Below are 23,445 nucleotides of genomic sequence, written 5' to 3' on the forward strand. Positions count from 1 at the left end.
ATGTTTTTATAGATAAAAGGTAATAAAGAGAGAAATACGTTTTCCCCCCCCCAATGCTAATTTATTGGTCAATGGCATTATGACATGCAAGTCACTGTGGATTTCGTAGTATCATGACAGCTTCAATAAGTAACATAACATACATATATATATATATATATATAAAAAAACACAAGGACTAAAATGCAAACACTTCATTTTTGTTGATTAAAATATGCACAGGAAGACAACTACAGTTGGTATGATTATTTTACACAACACAGTGGACTTTATTGTACTGATCACAGATGAGGAAGCAACACACACACTGCCACCATCTGGGCTGGAGGGTAAAGACAATAGATGAAGTCTCTTGCGGAAGAACAGTGGCTGTGAAAGAGAGTGGTCTCTTACAATTTAGCCATCTCTGCTTGTAGTCAGTTAATGAAATCAAATGTTATAAGGCATATACAAAGAGCCAAGGTTTGTTTCCACAACGCTCATTTACTGGACCATGGCATTATGACGTCACTCATTTACTGGACCATGGCATTATGACGTCACTCATTTACTGGACCATGGCATTATGACATCACTCATTTACTGGACCATGGCATTATGACATCACTCATTTACTGGACCATGACATTATGACATCACTCATTTACTGGACCATGACATTATGACATCACTCATTTACTGGACCATGACATTATGACATCACTCATTTACTGGACCACAGTGGATTTTGTTGTATCATTACAGCTTCAATTAGTAAAATAAGATTTTTTTTAAACACTAGAAAGGACAAAAATGCAATCGCTTAATTTTAGTTTATAAAATATGTACGGAACTACAACTACAGTTGGCATGATTATCTTGCACAGTGGGCACGATTATTATACTGATCATAAACGAGGAAGCAACAACATGCACGCACACAGACACACACAACGGAAGCAAGAAGAACAGTTCTGTTTAGTCATGAGAGACATGGTGTCCCCAAAATGGCACCCTATTCGGTTTATAGTGCACTACGTTTGTCCAGAACCCAATGAGCCCTGGTTAAAAGTAGTGCACTATATAGGGAATAGAATCCCATTTGGGATGAAGACATAGCCATGGTGTTTAAAGGTGCCAGTACTGCCAGTGTTCCCTCTCCATGTCTGGTAAGGGCATGGGTCTTTCCACTCGATGTAAAGGCATGGGTCTTTCCACTGTATGGAACGGCATGGGTCTCTCTACACTAGGGTATGGAGGCATGGGTTTATCAACCCTGGATAACTGCTGCTTAGAGCTTCCCACCCTGGGAGATTGGTTAGACCTTCTACTACTGGATCCCATGCTGACGGGCCTGCCTAACTGGCGGGTCGGTCCCATGGGCTTGGGAGCATGTGACCGCCGGTGTTGACGGAGCCCTTGTTTCCGGACAAAGGTCTTTCCGCATTCGTCACACTGGTACGGTCTCTCTCCTGTGTGCGTTCTGAGGTGGACTCTGAGGTCGTATTCCCGGGTGTAAGTCTTGCCACATTCAGGGCAGAGATAGTGTTTTTCTCCCCTGGGGGACATGGTGGGTTTCTGTGGTGCCGGGAGGTTGTGGGTTCCCTCCCTCGGCGGTGCCGGGAGGTTGTGGGTTCCCTCCCTCGGCGGTGCCGGGAGGTTGTGGGTTCCCTCCCTCGGCGGTGCCGGGAGGTTGTGGGTTCCCTCCCTCGGCGGTGCCGGTAGGTTGTGGGTTTTTGGTGCCGGTGGGTTATGGGTTCCCTCCTCGTCATGCTGATCCAGACAGCGTTGTGGTCTCCCAGCTTTACGTCTGTTGTCCCGAGGTTGTTCAGAGGAAGTCGCCTCCATGTCGATGTCAGCCAGTAAACTGGGATCCCCTCCTGTATAGACAGACATACAGACGGACAGACACACAGACGGACGGACACACAGACGGATGGACAGACGGACAGACAGTGGGCCCAGGGCGCTGGTCAAAAGTAGTGCACTATAGATGAATCGGGTGCCATTTGGGACTCAAACAATGCAACATGCAACAATGTTATTGTTAAGGTGTGGTTGAGTCTACTAAGACATGGTCTAGATGTTGTAAACAACATGGTTTTGATCACTGACAGTTTGCTAGTAGTCCATCATGATGTATCAATGGTAAAGGAGGACACTCACCTGTGTGCACTTTAAAATGCGTTTTGAGATTCCCTTTCTGGTTGAACCTCATCCCACACACAGAGCACTGGTAAGGTCTCTCTCCTGTGTGTGTTCTCATGTGTCTCTCCAGTTTGTTTGCTTGAGTGAATTCCTTCCCACAGTCCGGACACTTGTGAAACCTCTTTGCTCGCCGTCGTTCCTCTCCCCCAGAACAGTTGAATCGCTGGTGGGTCGTCAGGTATGCTTTACTGAGGAAGCCCTTGCCACACTCAGAGCAGAGGAAAGGCTTCTCTCCTGTGTGTGTTCGCTGGTGGACTTTTAACGTAGTCTTATTGGAGAAGGTCCGTCCGCACACGGAGCACAGGGGCTTCTCCTCGGTGTGTGTTCGCTCGTGGGCTTTCCAAGCCGGTTTTTGATAGTAACCCTTGCCACAGAAAGAGCAAGAGTAAGGCATCTCTCCCGTGTGAGATCGCTGGTGTTCTTTTAACCGTTCTTTTTTACCAAACCCCTTGCCACACACACAGCAGGTGTAAGGCTTGGCTCCAGTGTCTACCTTCAAGTGTACCTCCAGAACACACTTTGAGGAGAATTCTTGTCCACAGCAGCAGGTAATCTTGTCCGCTGAGTCTTTCTTCTGGTGTAATCTCAAGCTACTTTGATAAGTGAAGCCCTTCCCACACTCAGAGCAGAGGTAAGGCTTCTCTCCAGTGTGGATTCTCTGGTGGACCTTCAGTGCTGATAAGGATGGGCAGTGTCTCCCACACTCGGGGCAGGAGTGGGTCTTCCTGACCCCCCATTTCCTCTTCTGTTGTTCAGGTTCTCCTGAAGCAGGACTCTGTCCTTTACTGTCAGAGGGAAGGCTGCTCTTCTCCTTCTCCTCTCCTGTGTGTGTCCTGTTCTCCGTCTCCTCTCCTGAGTGTGTCCTCTTCTGGTGTCTCCTTAGTGTGTACAAGGAGACAAACTTCCTCCCACACGCTAGGCAGCTGTGAGTCTTAGTTTTGCCTTTCACTCGTCGTTGTTCAGGTTCTTCTGATTCGGAATGTTCAGGATCTTCGGATTCGGAATGTTCAGGATCTTCGGATTCGGAATGTTCAGGATCTTCCGATGAAGAGGGATTATATTCACTGGCAGATGGTTGGTTGGGACTCTCACCTGTGGGACAGAGACGGGAGGGGGCTGTACTTGTATATCCTGTCCCTAGGCTTGTACATCAAGCTGCCTCCAGTTACAGAAACAGGAGATAGGCTCCTGTCCCTAGGCTTGTACATCAAGCTGCCTCCAGTTACAGAAACAGGAGATAGGCTCCTGTCCCTAGGCTTGTACATCAAGCTGCCTCCCGTTAGTCCCTAGGCTTGTACATCAAGCTGCCTCCCGTTAGTCGCTAGGCTTGTACATCAAGCTGCCTCCCGTTACAGAAACAGGAGATAGGCTCCTGTCCCTAGGCTTGCGTAATTACCTACAGTGTGCAGTCTTTCGTTCAACCCAGCACTAACACAAAGACACATTTTCGTTCTCTGTAGCTTAATGGACATTAAAGTACATCTTATTTCAACACACCTGTCCTGAATCATCTAATCACTTACCTCTAACATAACAATCCCAGTCGTCTTCCTCCTCCTTGACGACAACAACTTTTTGTAGAACTATTCGCAGACTACCCAGTTTTGACCTCTGGTCACCATGGTTCTTGTCAGGATCCGGTGATGACGCTGAGTGTTGGGGTTCCGAAGAACTGGGTGGGGACTGTCTGGATGGGTCTTCTGAGTCCTACGATACAAAATAGAGTGTGTGTCAGTGTAGTCTTAACACAGTTATAAGGATCTGGGCCCATATATTCATAAAGCGTTTCAGAGTAGGTGTACTGCTCTACGATCAGGTCCCGCACCCTATCTATATAATATTCATTCGTTATGATCTAAAAGGCTAAAATGCTCCTAGATCGGCTAACTAGCCTGGAATTCTAGGCTGCTGAAGCCCAGCTAATCTGTATCTGTTTTCCGATCTACTATAATTATCTGACAAGTAATTGTGAGTAATAATACTCACGCCACTCCCTTTCTCCCTCCGTTCTGGTGATATGTCTCTCTCTGGAGCTGGGTCTGTCAACCTCTCAGCGCCCTCCTCGTTCTTGGTTCTGCTTGGTTCGGTGCTGTCCAGTGTGTCCACTTGCGCTGACTGGCTGAGGATAGCATCTTCCTGTATTGTTTTGATGTCGTTTTGCAGTTGCAGTAACCAAGACATTCCCTGGTCCTCTAATTTCATTAAATCATCACTTTCGCAATATTCTTCTATTTTACGACGCAACGAGCGATAATTCTTTCCTTTAACTTCGGAGCCATCTTGGCCAGCTATTCCACAACGTTCACACAAGTAACGTAAATTGTTCTCGGTTAAATTCCACAAACTCTGTTCGATTCCATCCAACAACGTTTCCCTCTCTCCACTCATATTGTCCTACCCACGTGCCAACAAAAATGTAGTCAATGGCAAGACAGCTAAAATCCGTAAAAGAGAATGTTAATTAGTTAGTACAATATTTTTGAAGTGAAGTAGCTAGCTAGCTAAATAATAAACATGCTAGCTAGCTAGCTTCTCGTCGACTACTTCCTACTTATTCTTATTCTTCTTCAATGAGGTTTAACGGCGGTTGGCATCCGATTTGTTACATTACCGCCACCTACTAGACTGGAGTACAACTCCCTTATCTTTCCTTGAAAAATAATTAACCCCACCCTTCTCCACTATTTAAATACACTCACTCCTTACTCCTACCTCATGCACTCAACCTGAAATGATGGGACAGCACCACTTAACACTCCCTGTAACTCTTCTGATGTCAAGTCTCGCACACCCAAATACTTCTCTGCAGCTGCCACCACAACCTCAATTTTCTTAGACTTACGTCGAATTACAATTAATAGCCATTGCTATAAACGCTAAAAATCCAATCTTATTGAAACATCTATCACTTGTTGGCCTATCCCTCTAAACAGGTACATATCTCCTACTCTCACCACTCCCCCCCTTAACCCCTCTTCCTCTACTTTCTTCACTGCCTCAGCATATGACAACTTCTTCACTACTCAGCGCGGCGGTGGCACAGGAATCCTCACCTCTCCCAAGTGGACATTCTCTCTTTTTCCCCTGACCCATCTGTCTATCTCCTCATTTGAATTCCATGCTGTCACAGTCACTAGCCCATTCAAGCTTAACATCCTTGTCATTTATCGCCCTCCAGGTTCCCTTGGAGAGTTCATCAATGAGCTTGACGCCTTGATAAGTTCCTTTCCTGAGGATGGCTCACCCCTCACAGTTCTGGGTGACCTCCCTACGTCTGCCTTTGACTCATTTCTCTCTGCCTCCTTCTTTCCACTCCTTTCCACTCCTTTCCTCTTTTGACCTCACCCTCTCACCGTCCCCCCCTACTCACAAGGCAGGCAATACGCTTGACCTCATCTTTACTAGATGCTGTTGTGAGGTTCTATTTTCTAATAATTGGATTGAAGTGATGAATAGCTTAGAAGGAATGCATTAATGAGGAGCATAGGTTTGAACTATACTGATATAAATTGTTTCACATAACAGGCTGTGATTCATGTGAGGAACGTTAGGGGCTAGGATGAGATAAAACTTGTATTTCTCACAGATACGAACACTGCTTCTTTGTGATCTGTGAACCTTCCAAGGACATGGGTACTGCAAAAAAAAGTGCTAACTCCACAGGTTGTTATGATAAACTTATGCCTGGGAACAGTGTGCAACAAATGGAGCGCCGAGGGGTTGGGACCAACCCGTGCGCCAACGGATTGGCTGAGTAAGTCTAAACCACGCTCAGTCTACTCTGATTGGTCAGCAGAGAGGTGGGAACTCTCTCTCTCTGTCAGAGTATTTGAAGAAGAACCTGTAACAATGGATTCAGTTCTCTGAGTGCCCTGCGAGGTATTTCAGTGGACCCGTATCTACGAACCTTCATACTTATCATACATACATTTTGCATATAATAAATTTAGCTTGGATTGAAGATCTCTTGATTCTTATTCCAATACCAGATTTGAATTACGCAATTTCTAACACTGTTCTTCTACTAATCTCACTGCAACTCCCCTACAAGTCTCCGACCACTACTTTGTATCCTTTTCTCTCTCGCTCTCCTCCAACACTACTCACTCTGCCCCTACTCAGATGGTAATGTGCCATCGCAACCTTCGCTCTCTCTCTCCCGCTACTCTCTCCTCTTCCATCCTATCATCTCTTCCCTCTGCTAAATCCTTCTCCCTCCGATCTCCTGATTCTGCCTCCTCAACCCTCCTCTCCTCCCTTTCTGCATATTTTGACTCTCTCTGTCCCCTATCCTCCCGGCCGGCTCGGTCCTCCCCTCCTCCTCCGTGGCTTGACGACTCATTGCGAGCTCACAGAAGAGGGCTCCGGGCAGCCGAGCGGAAATGGAGGAAAATTAGACTCCCTGCGGACCTGTCATCTTTTCACTCCTTCCTCTCTACATTCTCTTCCTCTGTTTCCGCTGCTAAAGCCACTTTCTACCACTCTAAATTTCAAGCCTCTGCCTCTAACCCTAGGAAGCTCTTTGCCACCTTCTCCTCTCTGCTGAATCCTCCTCCTCCTCCCTCCTCCCTCTCTGTGGATGACTTCGTCAACCATTTTGAAAAGAAGGTTGACGACATCCGATCCTCATTTATTAAGTTAAATGACACCGCTGGTCCTGCTCACACTGCCCTACCCTATGCTTTGACTTCTTTCTCCCCTCTCTCTCCAGATGAAATCTTGCGACTTGTGACGGCCGGCCGCCCAACAACCTGCCTGCTTGACCCTATCCCCTCCTCTCTTCTCCAGACCATTTCCGGAGACCTTCTCCCTTACCTCACCTCGCTCATCAACTCATCCTTGACCGCTGGCCATGTCCCTCCCGTCTTCAAGAGAGCGAGAGTTGCACCCCTCCTCAAAAAACCTACACTCGATCCCTCCGACGTCAACAACTACAGACCAGTATCCCTTCTTTATTTTTTCTCCAAAACTCTTGAGTGTGCCGTCTCTAGCCAACTCTCCTGCTATCTCTCTCAGAATTACCTCTTGATCCAAACCAGTCAGGTTTCAAGACTGGTCATTCAACTGAGACTGCTCTTCTCTGTGTCACGGAGGCTCTCTGCACTGCTAAAGCTAACTATCTCTCCTCTGCTCTTATCCTTCTAGACCTATCTGCTACCTTTGATACTGTGAACCATCAGATCCTCCTCTCCACCCTCTCCGAGTTGGGCATCTCCGGCGCTGCTCACTCTTGGATTGCGTCCTACCTGACAGGTCGCTCCTACCAGGTGGCGTGGCGAGAATCTGTCTCCGCACCACGTGCTCTCACCACTGGTGTCCCCCAGGGCTCAGTTCTAGGCCCTCTCCTATTCTCTCTATACACCAAGTCACTTGGCTCTGTCATATCTTCACATGGTCTCTCCTATCATTGCTACGCAGACGACACACAATTAATTTTCTCCTTTCCCCCTTCTGATAACAAAATTGTGATTTTAAAGAAACATTAAATCATTGTATTTTAATAATGACAGCCCACACAATAAAGTATTTTTAACTTTCAAAACCCACACCAGTGCCTGGACTTGGATTTTTTATACCACCCAGCACACATTTGTGGTTATAATTTTTCCTTTTGCTTTTCAAACATGAAGGAGAATCACACAGCTAAAGGCCATCACCACACAGAGAACACAAGCATCACTCCTGCTCTGACTCTATTTGAAGGACCTGATCAAAGCCATTGATTATGAAATTATTAGGTTCATGATATCATTAGCTACTGTACCCTATTGCAGATATTTATGTTTAATTAATACTACACATTTTAGTCATTTAGCAGACACTCTTATCCAGAGCAACTTACAGTTAGTGAGTACATACATGTTTTTTGTGTGTTTGTTCTGATAACCAGGTGGCGAATCGCATATCTGCATGTCTGGCAGACATATCAGTGTGGATGTCGGATCACCACCTCAAGCTGAACCTCGGCAAGACGGAACTGCTCTTCCTCCCGGGGAAGGACTGCCCGCTCCATGATCTCGCCATCACGGTTGACAACTCCATTGTGTCCTGCAGGTTCATGCTCTACAACATTCGTAGAGTACGACCCTACCTTACACAGAAAGCGGCACAGGTCCTAATTCAATGCGTTTCTCTGGGCTATAGTATTAAAGGCCAAATTCAATTTTTATCAAATCTTTTTTTTTAAATATATTATCTTTATACCTAAAGGGGTCCTAAAATTCTAAATAAAATACCTAAATAATCAATAGTATGACCATCTTAAAACAATTCCATATGTCAGCTTAGTTTATGTGGGAAGTGTGCATGATGGCATGGGATAGAGGATTGTGTAGTTTGGGTGGATAAAGTTGTGTGTGTCAACTATAGGGGTGCCCATGTTACTGGGGATCGGAAGTGTCCGGTGTGAGAGAGGCAGGTTGAGGTGGCCAGAATCAGAGTAGTGCAGAAGGTGTCCTAAACTGAGGCAGTGAAGAAAGTAGAGGAGGATGGGTCGAGGGTGAGGGATCCTGAGAGGATCCCTGTGAGTAGTAGATCTGTGCCAGCACCGAGGGAAAGGAGAGGGTTGTCAAACTTGTATTTTGCTTTGGGGAGGGTTGTGTGTGTTATTATTATTTTTTAAAGGGGAGGGTAGTGCATTTTTCCCCCTGGTTTACATTCACTCTTCTGCTCATATTTTCCCTATAAAAAAATGGCTTGACTTACTTTTGATATTACCCTAATAAAGTGTAGAAACATTTGTGAAGGTTTGGCGTTTAAAGCTACTGCAGGCCTATGATATGAAGGCAGTGCACCCGTTTGAACTGACCCCGACAGTTGAACTTGAGGTGAGGAAGACTGTTTTAGGCCTAACAGAGTTACTCCTATAATCGAACATTATAATGCTCATCTTTATACAAATGATCAAATTACCCTCCTTCTGTACATCTACAGTGGGGGAAAAAAGTATTTAGTCAGCCACCAATTGTGCAAGTTCTCCCACTTAAAAAGATGAGAGAGGCCTGTAATTTTCATCATAGGTACACATTTACATTACATTTTAGTCATTTAGCAGACGCTCTTATCCAGAGCGACTTACAGTTAGTGAATACATATATATATATTTTTTTTATACTGGCCCCCCGTGGGAAACGAACCCACAACCCTGGCGTTGCAAACGCCATGCTCTATCAACTGAGCTACATCCCTGCCGGCCATTGGACGAATTGTGCGCCGCCCATGAGTCTCCCGGTCACGGCCGGCTGCGACAGAGCCTGGATTCGAACCAGGATCTCTAGTGGCACAGCGAGCACTGCGATGCAGTGCCTTAGACCACTGCGCCACTCGGGAGGACACGTCAACTATGACAGACAAATTGAGGGAAAAACTATGACAGACAAATTGAGGGAAAAACTATGACAGACAAATTGAGGGAAAAAAATCCAGAAAATCACATTGTAGGATTTTTAATGAATTTATTTGCAAATTATGGTGGAAAATAAGTATTTGGTCAATAACAAAAGTTTGTCAATACTTTGTTATATACCCTTTGTTGGCAATGACACAGGTCAAACGTTTTCTTTATACAAATGATCAGATTACCCTCCTTCTGTACATCTATATCTGTATAGAAGATGCAGTAGCCATCTGACATAAAGAAATGCATGTCGGTGTCGTAGCATGCCACCGGCATATCTCTATCTCTCTGGGGTTAGACCTAAGCTTATTTTCCTTTATATAGGCATTATATACAGTGCCTTCGGAAAGTATTCAGACACCTCAACTTTTTCCACATTTTGTTACGTTACAGCCTTATTCTAAAATTACACACAATACCCAATAATGACAAAGTGAAAAAGGGTTGTTAGAAATGTTTGCTAAAAAACAACAACCCAAAAAACGAAATACCTTATTTACGTAAGTATTCAGACCCTTTGCTATGAGACTCTAAATTGAGCTCAGATGCATCCTGTTTCCATTTATCATCCTTGAGATGTTTCTACAACTTGATTGGAGTCCACCTGTGGTAAATTCAATTGATTGGACATGATTTGTGGTGGTCTAAAGCACTGCATCGCAGTGCTAGCTGTGCCACTAGAGATCCTGGTTCGAATCCAGGCTCTGTCGTAGCCGGCCGCGACCGGGAGACCCATGGGGCGGCGCACAATTGGCCCAGCGTCGTCCAGGGTAGGGGAGGGAATGGCCAGCAGGGATGTAGCTCAGTTGGTAGAGCATGGCGTTTGCAACGCCAGGGTTGTGGGTTCGATTCCCACGGGGGGCCAGTATGAAAAGATAGAAAAATAATGTATGCACTCACTAACTGTAAGTCGCTCTGGATAAGAGCGTCTGCTAAATGACTAAAATGTAAATGTAAAAATGTGGAAAGGCACACACCTGTCTATAAAAGGGCCCACAGTGCATGTCAGAGCAAAAACCAAGCCATGAGGTCGAAGGAATTGTCCGTAGAACTCCGAGACAGGATTGTGTCAAGGCACAGATCTGGGGAAGGATACCAAAAAATGTCTGCAGCATTGAAGGTCCCCAAGAACACAGTGGCCTCCATCATTCTTAAATGGAAGAAGTTTGTAACCACCAAGCCCGGCCAAACTGAGCAATCTGGGGAGAAGGGCCTTGGTCAGGGAGGTGACCAATAACTCGATGGTCACTCTGACAGAGCTCCAGAGTTCCTCTGTGGAGATGGGAGAACCTTCCAGAAGGACAACCATCTCTGCAGCACTCCACCAATCAGGCCTTTATGATAGTGTGGCCAGACGGAAGCCACTCCTCAGTAAAAGGCACATGACAGCCCGCTTGGAGTTTGCGAAAAGGCACCTAAAGTCTCTGAATGTCCTTGAGTGGCCCAGCCAGAGCCTGGACTTGAACCCAATCGAACATCTCTAGAGAGACCTGAAAATAGCTGTGCAGCAACGCTCCCCATCCAACCTGACAGAGCTTGTGAGGATCTGCAGAGAAGAATGGGAGAAACTCCCCAAATACAGGTGTGACAAGCTTGTAGCATCATACCCAAGAAGACTCGAGGCTGTAAACGCTGCCAAAAGTGCTTCAACAAAGTAAAGGGTCTAAATACTTATGTAAATGTGATATTTCAGTTTTCTATTTTTTATAAATTAGCAAAAATTTATAAAATCCGGTTTTTGCTTTGTCATTATGGGGTATTTTGTGTAGATTGATGAGGGGGAAAAACATTTAAATCAATTTTAGAATAAGGCTGTAACCTAACAAAATGTGGAAAAAGTCAAGGGATCTGAATACTTTCCGAAGGCACTATATATATATATATATATATACAGTACCAGTCAAAAGTTTGGACACACCTACTCATTCCAGGGTTTTTCTTTTCTTTTTACTATTTTCTACATTGTATAATAATAGTGAAGACATAAACTATGAAATAACACATATGGAATCATGTAGTAACCAAAAAAGCCACCCTTTGCCTTGATGACAGCTTTGCACACTCTTGGCATTCTCTCAACCAGCTTCATGAGGTAGTCACCTGGAATGCATTTCAATAAACAGGTGTGCCTTGTTAAAAGTGAATTTGTGGAATTTCTTTCCTTCTTAATGTGTTTGAGCCAATCAGTTGTGTTGTGACAAGGTAGGGTTGGTATACAGAAGATAGCCCTATTTGGTAAAAGACCAAGTCCATATTATGGCAAGAGCAGCTCAAATAAGCAAAGAGAAATGACAGTCCATCATTACTATAAGACATGAAGGTCAGGAAAATGTGAAGAACTTTGAAAGTTTCTTCAAGTGCAGTCGCTTCACAGAGTTCAAGTAACAGACACATCTCAACATCAACTGTTCAGAGGAGACTGCGTGAATCAGGCCTTCATGGTCGAATTGCTGCAAAGAACCCACTACTAAAGGTCACCAATAAGAAGAAGAGACTTGCTTGGGCCAAGAAAAACGAGCAATGGACATGAGACCGGTGGAAATCTGTCCTTTGGTCTGATGAGTCCAAATTGGAGATTTTGGTTCCAACTGCCGTGTCTTTGTGAGACGCAGACTAGGTGAACGGATTATCTCCGCATGTGTGGTTCCCACCCTGAAGCATGGAGGAGGAGGTGTGATGGTGTGGGGGTGCTTTGCTGGTGACACTGTCAATGATATATTTAGAAATCAAGGCACACTTAACCAGCATGGCTACCACAGCATTCTGCAGCGATACACCATCCCATCTGGTTTGTGCTTAGTGGGACTATCATTTGTTTTTCAACCGGACAATGACCATAAACACACCTCCAGGCTGTGTAAGGGCTATTTGACCAAGGAGAGTGTTGCATCAGATGACCTGGCCTCCACAATCACCCGACCTCAACCCAATTGAGATGGTTTGGGATGAGTTGGACCGCAGAGTAAAGGAAAAGCAGCAAACAAGTACTCAACATGTAGGAACTCCTTCAAGACTGTTGGAAAAGCAAGGTGAAGCTGGTTGAGAGAATGCCAAGAGTGTGCAAAGCTGTCATCAAGGCAAAGGGTGGCTACTTTGAAGAATCTCAAATATAAAATATATCTTGATTTGTTTAACACTTTTTTTTGGTTACTACATGACTCCATATGTGTTATTTCATAGTTTTGATGTCTTCACTATTATTGTACAATGTAGAAAATAGTAAAAATAAAGAAAAACCCTTGAATGAGTAGGTGTGTCCAAACCTTTGACTGGTACTGTATATATTAAGATATTAATTTCATACAGTGGACACCTAAGCCTATAGACCTTTGCATGCAATGCCCTGATACATTTAGTGCTGAAATATCTGACAGCTGAACCGTGAGGTGTGTCGTGAAGAAGTCTAGTCAGTATGACCAGGTGACTCCTCCAGTCTCCAGACAGAGCTATGGTAACGCTGAGACAAGGAAGATGAAGAAGTCTAGTCAGTATGACCAGGTGACTCCTCCAGTCTCCAGACAGAGCTATGGTAACGCTGAGACAAGGAAGATGAAGAAGTCTAGTCAGTATGACCAGGTGACTCCTCCAGTCTCCAGACAGAGCTATGGTAACGCTGAGACAAGGAAGATGAAGAAGTCTAGTCAGTATGACCAGGTGATTCCTCCAGTCTCCAGACAGAGCTATGGTAACGCTGAGACAAGGAAGATGAAGAAGTCTAGTCAGTATGACCAGGTGACTCCTCCAGTCTCCAGACAGAGCTATGGTAACGCTGAGACAAGGAAGATGAAGAAGTCTAGTCAGTATGACCAGGTGACTCCTCCAGTCTCCAGACAGAGCTATGGTAACGCTGAGACAAGGAAGATGAAGAAGTCTAGTCAGTATGACCAGGTGACTCCTCCAGTCTCCAGACAGAGCTATGGTAACGCTGAGACAAGGAAGATGAAGAAGTCTAGTCAGTATGACCAGGTGACTCCTCCAGTCTCCAGACAGAGCTATGGTAACGCTGAGACAAGGTAGATGAAGAAGTCTAGTCAGTATGACCAGGTGACTCCTCCAGTCTCCAGACAGAGCTATGGTAACGCTGAGACAAGGAAGATGAAGAAGTCTAGTCAGTATGACCAGGTGACTCCTCCAGTCTCCAGACAGAGCTATGGTAACGCTGAGACAAGGTAGATGAAGCGGAAGAAGGACAGGAAGAGGCCTCAACCACAGACAGCTGGGGAGCAGCAGAACCCAGTCAGAGACAGAGAGAAGAGGCCTCAACCACAGACAGCTGGGGAGCAGCAGAACCCAGTCAGAGACAGAGAGAAGAGGCCTCAACCACAGACAGCTGGGGAGCAGCAGAACCCAGTCAGAGACAGAGAATAGGCCTCAACCACAGACAGCTGGGGAGCAGCAGAACCCAGTCAGAGACAGAGAGAAGAGGCCTCAACCACAGACAGCTGGGGAGCAGCAGAACCCAGTCAGAGACAGAGAGAAGAGGCCTCAACCACAGACAGCTGGGGAGCAGCAGAACCCAGTCAGAGACAGAGAGAAGAGGCCTCAACCACAGACAGCTGGGGAGCAGCAGAACCCAGTCAGAGACAGAGAGAAGAGGCCTCAACCACAGACAGCTGGGGAGCAGCAGAACCCAGTCAGAGACAGAGGAAATGATGGGTGCAGGTAGACTGTATGCAGATGATCCTCTGCCAGAGGGCGGAGCTTCATCTTGTATGGCAACACCCCCGTCAGATCTCGGCGCCGGGATGGAATTGGTAGAGTTACCTGATGGCACGTGGGCCATGAAGCAGATGACACGACGGATTGTCGTCACCTACGAAGGAACCGCCGTGGTACCCGACTCTGTGTAGACATCACGTGTAAAGGAATAAATGTGTTATGGAACTTTGCTTAAATGTCACGTGAAGGAGGAGGATGTCTTGTGTGGCTGTAGTCAAAGGAGGCATGGGCTTGGGCAATTTAAGGGGTATAAAACCAATATAAAAGATAGGGACCGGAGAGGAGATTCTGGGGAAGACGGATCAGGAGCTGATTGATGTGTTAGAAGTTAGAAGACTTTTGGAGTAAGGTAAAAACAGAACTTAATTACTATTGTTAGAAGCTACTGCATTGTAATTGCTATATATATAAAAAAGATCCATCAGTGGTGAAACTGTGGAACCAAAAGAGAAGTGTTACTGGTTTTCATTAACTAGTTAAATGACTTGTTGAATAAAGTGCTGAAGAAGAACAGTAGCATGATAACAACTACAGGCTCAGGGGGGTTCACCTTACGTGTCCCGCGACCAGACCATAATTGTGGGCTCCAGCAGGAAACCACGGGGGAGCTCGAGGGTAACCCTGGGAAGAGCACTGAGTATCTATAGTTTGTCCTTACTCAGATGAAGTGCTGAACCCCTGCTTTCAGTTAAGAATTAATTTCAAGAACGCGAGTGTGACTCACCCGTGAGGGTGTTGTCCGGTCAACAAGAAACGCTAGCAGGAGTGACTGAGACAATGCCGCGTTTATTTAAAAAAAAATAGTATAACCCCATGGTTGAACGTATTGTCGTATCGAGTAAATGCTGGCAATTATTGCTGATAAACAAAGGAGTCCGCTCATACTGAACCTTTGATCATAAGTTTATTCATATCACAAGATTCCAGCATGAGTTACAGGTGTCATGCCCACCCGGAGAGCGACGGCCCAGATTGCAATGGTCGCTCTGGCCCCCTGTGCCTCCAGCATATACTTATAAACAATGTAAAAATATGGGTTGCTCCCTCTGCTGTCCAATCACCTGTCTCCCCTGGGGCGTCACCCTACAAATGGCTACTTTTGAACTAACATAAACAGTTTTTCAGTTCCACATGAAAAACATTAACAAAGACATAATCCTAATACACTACAGTATCCTGCATGAAAGGCGAGATAACACGCTAAAATAACGCAGAGCGGACTATAAATAAATATTGGATTGCTTGTTGGTGTTGTACACAGAAATAGCCCCCGTTGACGCGTAGTATACCGTGTCACAAACTACCCGGGAAGTGTTAACAGTAGGAAGGAGTGAGCTAATCTCTGTGTGGAACAAAGTGAAGCCCAGGGCTCCACTGCGAACTCAGCCTCGGGGAGGGGGACAGGGAGGCCCCCTCACCAGGACAGAGGCTCATACCGCGGGATGCATTTTTACATGCAAATCTGATTGGATACCGCACTTGATTATGGAAATATCAGCCTCAATTTAACTTCAGAGTTGTTTTTGTTTTTTCTGAAGGCTAAACAGGGAAATTTTCTGGGACAGCTACAGTGGGGGAAAAAGGTATTTAGTCAGCCACCAATTGTGCAAGTTCTCCCACTTAAAAAGATGAGAGAGGCCTGTAATTTTCATCATAGGTACACGTCAACTATGACAGACAAAATGAGGAGATCTGCATGGAGGAATGGGCCAAAATACCAGCAACAGTGTGTGAAAACCTTGTGAAGACTTACAGAAAACGTTTGTCCTGTGTCATTGCCAACAAAGGGTATGTAACAAAGTATTGAGAAACTTTTGTTATTGACCAAATACTTATTTTCCACCATAATTTGCAAATACATTCATTAAAAATCCTACAATGTGATTTTCTGGATTTTTTAAACTCAATTTGTCTGTCACGTGTACCTATGATGAAAATGACAGGCCTCTCTCATCTTTTTAAGTGGGAGAACTTGCACAATTAGTGGCTGACTAAATACTTTTTTCCCCCACTGTATATCCGGTCACTGGCCACCAAAATCGGGGACGTCTGGTCACCCTAGGCTTAATTAACAGATTTAGCTAGTTCTGGCTAAACTAACAGGTTAATGAAACAATAATGATTTATGATGTTTAATATTATATACAATATCTAATCACGTTGCAATATGACGATGAAAATAATAGCCTAATATATTCAACATGCTGCAATCTATTGGTTCTTTAACAGTTCGACTTTTCCATCCCTCATCACCCTAATTCCTATGACGCAACCCCTTCCTGTTGTCATTGGTTGGACTAATTGCACTGTTTGTCTACATAGTCTGGTTCAATCGTTCATGACGTTACCCTGAAGAAGGCACAGTCATGCTGAAACGTTGGTGGTTTACCCAATAAATTACTGGGCGCTTGTGTATCGCGTGTGAAACTCACTTTATTTCCATAACAGTTTACTCTCCATTAGTCAGCACCTCATACTAACTATTTTGGGCGTGCTTTTTACTAGGCTATCCGCCACTTTAGCTGCTTAGTCGGTGAACCTGTCTGACACGTCAAAACATCCACTACAGACAAGTTATTTCATTGCAAAACAACAAAAGCCGTTCGACGCCCTAGCCCACAGATGGTCTCTGCTTTGCCGTCATGTGAGCGCTGGTACCTTCAACAGGTGGTGAGCTCATCCCATGTATGGCTCAGCCAATCACACAGCGCGTTCTAAACCACAGCTCATTCATATTCATATCTTTGCCCCAAATCTCCTAGGTTCATTCTATTTGCGTACTGGAGTGAGAGGCCAACTAGAATGTGAAACAGTGGATCATTTACTGAATGGTCTATTGATTGATAGAGCAGAGAAGCAGGTTGTTGCAACCGTTATTTATTCAATCAAACACAATTATTAAACATACATATCTGCAATAGGGTACAGTAGCTAATGATATCATGAAACTAATTATTTCATAATCAATGGCTTTGATCAGGTCCTTCAAATAGAGTCAGAGCAGGAGTGAGGCTTGTGTTCTCTGTGTGGTGACGGTCTTTAGCTGTGTGATTCTCCTGGTGGGGAGGTCTCTCCTCACTGTCTGAGCAGTGGTTAGGACACGCTCCTAGGGGAACAGCAAGTACAGGTTACATATAGTACACAATATCGGAAATACACTGCCCTTTGGGACGCAACCTTTAAGATATACGTGTCCCAAATGGTTCCCTATTCGCTATAGAGCTCTGGTCTAAAGTAGAGGATCGGGTGCCATTTGGGACACAGTGATAGTAAGTCCTCATTACTTCATGTTTCTTTAAGGTCACCATCCGCCCTCCTCTTACTAAGTTCAACAGAACGCCCTGCTCTTACTAAGTTCAACAGAACTCCCTCCTCTTACTAAGTTCAACAGAACTCCCTCCTCTTACTAAGTTCAACAGAACTCCCTCCTCTTACTAAGTTCAACAGAACTCCCTCCTCTTACTAAGTTCAACAGAAGTCCCTCCTCTTACTAAGTTCAACAGAACTCCCTCCTCTTACTAAGTTCAACAGAACTCCCTCCACTTACTAAGTTCAACAGAACTCCCTTGTCTTACTAAGTTCAACAGAACTCCCTCCTCTTACTAAGTTCAACAGAACTCCCTCCACTTACTAAGGTCAACAGCCTCCCAGTCCACTTCTTCTACTGGGGACTGAATGAATCCGCTGACTTCTTCTTCTTCCTCTTCTTCTTTAACCGTCACCCCAACAGTTTGACTCAAGTCCTCCAGCTCCTCCTCTTCCACTACTTTAATGTTCATCCCCAGTGTCTGACTGAAGGTCCCTCTGTGGTCAGGACCCAGTGACCTGGGTTTGGATCTGGATTGTTCACCTGGATTCTAGAATGAAAACAGTGATGGATAATAAAAGGAAGTAACACACCCTCTGAAGATCAGGGTCCGTATTAATAAAGCATCTCAGAGGAGGAGTGCTGATCTAGGATCAGGCCCCCCCTTTGTCCATTCTTTATTTACATTTACATTTTAGTCATTTAGCAGACGCTCTTATCCATAGCGACTTACAGTTAGTGAGTGCATACATTTTAATTTTGTTATACTGGAATCGAACCCACAACCCTGGCATTACAAATGCCATGCTCTACCAACTGAGCTACATCCCTGCCGGCCATTCCCTCCCCTACCCTGGACGACGCTGGGCCAATTGTGCGCCGCCCCATGGGTCTCCCGGTCGCGGCCGGCTACGACAGAGCCTGGATTCGAACCAGGATCTCTAGTCATCTAAGAGGCAAAACTGATCCTAGATCAGTACTCCTACTCTGAGATGCTTGATACATTTGGCCCCTGAAATAGATGACATTAGCTTACAGTAAAATGTGAAATGTTCATCGTCATTTTCTCCCACCTTGTTGATGTGTGATGTAGGGGGACTTCCTTCACTACCAGAGCCATGGACAGGACTCTCTCCTGTGGAGATAGGTTGGTATTACTGGTTATAATGACACTACCAGAGCCATGGACAGGACTCTCTCCTGTGGAGATAGGTTGGTATTACTGGTTATAATGACACTACCAGAGCCATGGACAGGACTCTCTCCTGTGGAGATAGGTTGGTATTACTGGTTATAATGACACTACCAGAGCCATGGACAGGACTCTCTCCTGTGGAGATAGGTTGGTATTACTGGTTATAATGACACTACCAGAGCCATGGACAGGACTCTCTCCTGTGGAGATAGGTTGGTATTACTGGTTATAATGACACTACCAGAGCCATGGACAGGACTCTCTCCTGTGGAGATAGGTTGGAATTACTGGTTATATATAATGACACTACCAGAGCCATGGACAGGACTCTCTCCTGTGGAGATAGGTTGGTATTACTGGTTATAATGACACTACCAGAGCCATGGACAGGACTCTCTCCCGTTTCTCATCTGATGAATGGATGGAGGGTCAAAAGTAGTGCACTACTTAGTGAATAGGGTGCCTGTCTCCACTTACTAAGATGAGAAGGGTCCCAGCCGACGTCTTCTCCATCAGAATTGATCAGACCTCCAACTTCCTCCTCCCCGTCTTCCTGTCCCCCAGTGTGACCGAGGTCCTCCCCCATGTGTGTCCGTAGGTGTTTTCTCAGAGCCTGCTCTGTAGGGAGGTCCTGTCCACACACTGGGCAGCGTTGAGACCCTAGGGAAAGGGTTTGTGAACATTAGAAAGTTAGCAACAACACTGTATTTGTTTTGTGTTAGCAGCGAAGTAGCTGACAGTCTGAGAAGGTTGTGTGCGGCAAACATAAGTATCTGTTTCGTGTCTAAACTGCCACTACAAATAATAATGTTGCTATGTAGGCTTTCTATTACATTTAGTAAGATTAGTATTTGCAGTTTGAATATTACAGCTAAGAAGCATCAGTAAATAATCCGTAGAAAAATGAGCTATTTGCAGCTTCACCGTAACATTCTGGAATGTTCATTCAAATCGTTCAACTGAAATTGTTACTCTGGCAACATGTTGGCTGTAAAGGGAAGTGTTGTTGAACTCACCTCCTGTCTGGTTCTCTCTTGCGTGGGTCCGGAGGTGGTACTTCAGTGTGGCAGGCTGGGCGAACCTCCTCCCACACAGGCCACAGAAGTACGGCTTCTCCCCTGTATGCACCATCTGGTGTCTCTTCAGGACGTCCGCCTGGCTGAACCGTCTCCCACAGTCAGGGCAGGAGTACGGCTTCTCACCTGATGGATGGACAGATGGGTGGGAAAGACAGACAGACAGTGTCACTCCACAATAATGAGCCATTTACTTTATGTTCGTATTATTATTTTTTATTATTTGTTATTGTTGAGAAGGAACCTGCAAGTAAGCATTTCGTTGGACGGTGTATACCATGTGTATCCCGTACGACAAATCTGTAATGTATGCGGCCAATTGCTGCATAAAGTTTCAAGTTTTATTAAATAACCACATTGTGGACCACTCAGAGTTTTGAGACGTCGTTAAATCAACCTCACCTGTATGCACTCTCAGGTGGACTTTCAGGTGCCCGTTGTCGCGGAAACCCTTCCCGCACTCAGGGCAGACGCAGGGCTTCTCTCCCGTGTGAGACCTAAATCAAATCAAACTTTATCTAACATGCATTTAAAATCGCAACAGACTTAACAGTAAAACAAAAAAGAGATCAAATCCGAACAAATAAATGACCTCTGGTGCATCTTCAGGCTGTCCTTCTGGGTGAAACTGGCACCACACTCCTGGCACTGGTAAGGCTTCTCCCCGGTGTGAATCCGCTGGTGTTTCTTCAAGTTTCCTATCTGAGCAAAGCCCTTGCCACACACAGAGCAGGAGTAGGGCCTCTCTCCCGTGTGCGTTCGCTGGTGCACTTTCAAAAATTCATTTTGGGTGTAACTCTTGCCGCAGATGGAGCAAGAATAAGGTCTCTCCCCCGTGTGTGTCCGTAGGTGAACCCTAAGACTTCCCTTCTGGGTGAAGCTCTTCCCACACACAGAGCAGGAGTGAGGCTTCTCTCCGGAGTGTATCCTCTCATGTTCTCGGAGGCCTCCTGAGTGGGCGAACCTCTTGCCACAGTCAGAGCAGGAGTAGGGCTTCTCCCCTGTGTGTACTCTCTGGTGTCTAACCTTATGGAACACAATGGAAATAAGTCATTGACTTGTTTGGTGTTATCACGTAAGGTTTCATGTACTGTGTGTATATGTACTTTTTAAAACTGCCCAATAAAACCTATCAAACTCACCAGGTCACATGGGCGGGTAAACTCTTTCTCACAGTCCGGACAACAGTGAGAAAAGGTCTTGGTTGGTTCTGTTTGGTTCTCTTGATCAGGTTCTCCTGATGCAGGGGGGCTGTGGGATGGGGACGGGCTGGGCTGGTTGTCAACAACATCCTAAAAGACGGTGAAGGGCGGAAGGCAGCCTTGACTACTAAGTTCTGGAGAGGGGAACATTTGTTTTGTTGTGGTAGCCTATATGAGTGTCTTGTTGTGGTAGCCTATATGAGTGTCTTGTTGTGGTAGCCTATATGAGTGTTTTGTTGTGGTAGCCTATATGAGTGTTTTGTTGCGGTAGCCTATATGAGTGTCTTGTTGTGGTAGCCTATATGAGTGTCTTGTTGTGGTAGCCTATATGAGTGTTTTGTTGTGGTAGCCTATATGAGTGTTTTGTTGTGGTAGCCTATATGAGTGTTTTGTTGCGGTAGCCTATATGAGTGTTTTGTTGCGGTAGCCTATATGAGTGTCTTGTTGTGGTAGCCTATATGAGTGTCTTGTTGTGGTAGCCTATATGAGTGTTTTGTTGTGGTAGCCTATATGAGTGTTTTGTTGTGGTAGCCTATATGAGTGTTTTGTTGCGGTAGCCTATATGAGTGTCTTGTTGTGGTAGCCTATATGAGTGTCTTGTTGCGGTAGCCTATATGAGTGTTTTGTTGTGGTAGACTATGAGCGTTTTGTTGTGGTAGCCTATATGAGTGTCTTGTTGTGGTAGCCTATATGAGTGTCTTGTTGTGGTAGCCTATATGAGTGTCTTGTTGTGGTAGCCTATATGAGTGTCTTGTTGTGGTAGCCTATATGAGTGTCTTGTTGTGGTAGCCTATATGAGTGTCCAAGACTTTGATCAGAGAATCAGGGCCTGTATTTCACAAAGCACCTAACAGTAGGAATGCTGACCTCAGACCCTCCTTGTCCAGGTAATCATAAGGCAAAACTGATCCTAGATCAGTGTGTTTATGTTAGTGCTTGGTAGGAACAAAAGACGGCACCCACCCGCTCTGCAGATAAGATTGGCCTTGCCTTACAAGACCCACCCAGTGGCATGGTGTCAAAGTTGCGACTACAGACTGACTGAGCAGCAGCAGTAAACAAACTGACAGCTTGATACTTGATCAGTGTGTTTATGTTAGTGCTTGGTAGGAACAAAAGAATGCTCCCACCCGCTCTGCAGATAAGATTGGCCTTGCCTTACAAGACCCACCCAGTGGCATGGTGTCAAAGTTGCGACTACAGACAGACTGAGCAGCAGCAGTAAACAAACGGGACAGTTTGATACTTTGTCATATTGACAACCACACTCAAATCAGTTTCCAGATGACGGAGCATAAAATGACCTAGCATAACCTGTTCGCGCTATTACGCCAACTCTTGTCACTTATTGTCATGCAATTACAGCAATGGAGTTCTCACAAACAGATTAAGGGACAAAGCTTGCCCATTCATGTACTGTGATGCATTGGAGTCAGAATAGCTTGGACAAGGCTAGTAGATTTGGCTGGCTAGCTAACGGGCATTCGTCCCTCCCGTGTCTTACCTCGTCCATTGTTGGTCGGTCAGAACCGAGAGGAGTGAATTCTGCCGACATGTTATTGATTGTTGTTGTTCTTTTGCGTTCACTTCAGCTCGAGGTCACTCATGTCAGTTGAACAACTTACTGGTCGTGAAACGATTTGAAACCTAGCCAGCTGGCTAAACGAAGGCTATACATGCAGAAATCATATATGTTGCCATTTTAACAGTAACTAGCCAGCTAAACTGTTTTGAATTGAGGTAAATAAGCCGACTGGCTGCATTACTGCATCACCGTACTTCCGGGTATGATTCTTCTGCATGAGTAAACTACCTGGTGCAATAGCGCCACCTTGTGTGCAGGAGTGACAAGGCAGACACTGCAAGTCGCTTACAACCTGCAGTAATCTTCTTCTATGATATAATGGCGGTCCGCAAACCAACGTTAAAGGTGCATGCCGCCACCTACTGTGTTGGAATGTGTTGTCAATCACGGTTTACAACATTTCTAAATCATCCAACCTAACTCAGTATTTCTGGGAAAATAAAAAAGATCCCTACTAACTTCTAATAGACTCTCCCCCATCCCCAAAATCCCTTCCAACCCCCCCCCCCCCAACCTCAATGACCCTACACTTCAATCTTTCCCTCTCTTCAACATACTTAAGACAATATAACAACACATGCTCCACCGTTTCATTGACCATTCACATGCTTGCCAACCAGATGTAACGTCCTAAGCGCAATCGAGCAAACACCACCTCTTCCTTCATAATCTGACCTTTGAATCTTGGTCCACCGACCTTTCTTTGGAGGGCATATAAATGCCGGCCCTTGTGCTCAGAGTCCCATCTCTTCTGCCACACATCTATCAAAATGGCTCT

At 45.3% G+C, this 23,445-nt stretch overlaps 2 protein-coding genes across 3 annotated transcripts; both read right to left on the reverse strand.

Moving 5' to 3' along the window:
* Nucleotides 1–240: 240 nt before the first annotated feature.
* On the reverse strand, nt 241–4,731 carry LOC311126678 (uncharacterized protein). The gene is made up of 4 exons (XM_084200670.1): nt 4,174–4,731; nt 3,711–3,894; nt 2,146–3,279; nt 241–1,859 (listed from the first exon to the last, which is right to left on the reverse strand). Exons 1-4 carry the CDS (start codon nt 4,573–4,575, stop codon nt 1,108–1,110), a joined length of 2,472 nt encoding a protein of 823 aa, XP_084056796.1. The 5' UTR covers nt 4,576–4,731; the 3' UTR covers nt 241–1,107.
* An 11,986-nt stretch (nt 4,732–16,717) lies between these two features.
* LOC311126675 (uncharacterized protein) lies at nt 16,718–22,884 on the reverse strand. 2 transcript variants are annotated; one of them, XM_084200668.1, is made up of 9 exons: nt 22,587–22,884; nt 21,023–21,172; nt 20,473–20,906; nt 20,283–20,377; nt 19,821–20,006; nt 19,282–19,464; nt 18,683–18,744; nt 17,934–18,159; nt 16,718–17,408 (listed from the first exon to the last, which is right to left on the reverse strand). In XM_084200668.1, the coding sequence occupies exons 1-9, from the start codon at nt 22,635–22,637 to the stop codon at nt 17,266–17,268; spliced, it is 1,530 nt and encodes a 509-aa protein (XP_084056794.1). In that variant the 5' UTR covers nt 22,638–22,884; the 3' UTR covers nt 16,718–17,265. The 2 variants fall into 2 exon arrangements, with proteins under 2 accessions (XP_084056794.1, XP_084056793.1); XM_084200667.1 differs by having other exon boundaries at nt 17,172–17,408; nt 19,821–20,001; nt 20,278–20,377; nt 22,587–22,871.
* Between the last annotated feature and the right edge of the window lie 561 nt (nt 22,885–23,445).

The sequence above is a fragment of the Coregonus lavaretus genome (genome assembly GCF_964263955.1).
Source record: "Coregonus lavaretus genome assembly, contig: HAP1_SCAFFOLD_514, whole genome shotgun sequence".
Lineage (NCBI taxonomy): Eukaryota > Metazoa > Chordata > Actinopteri > Salmoniformes > Salmonidae > Coregonus > Coregonus lavaretus.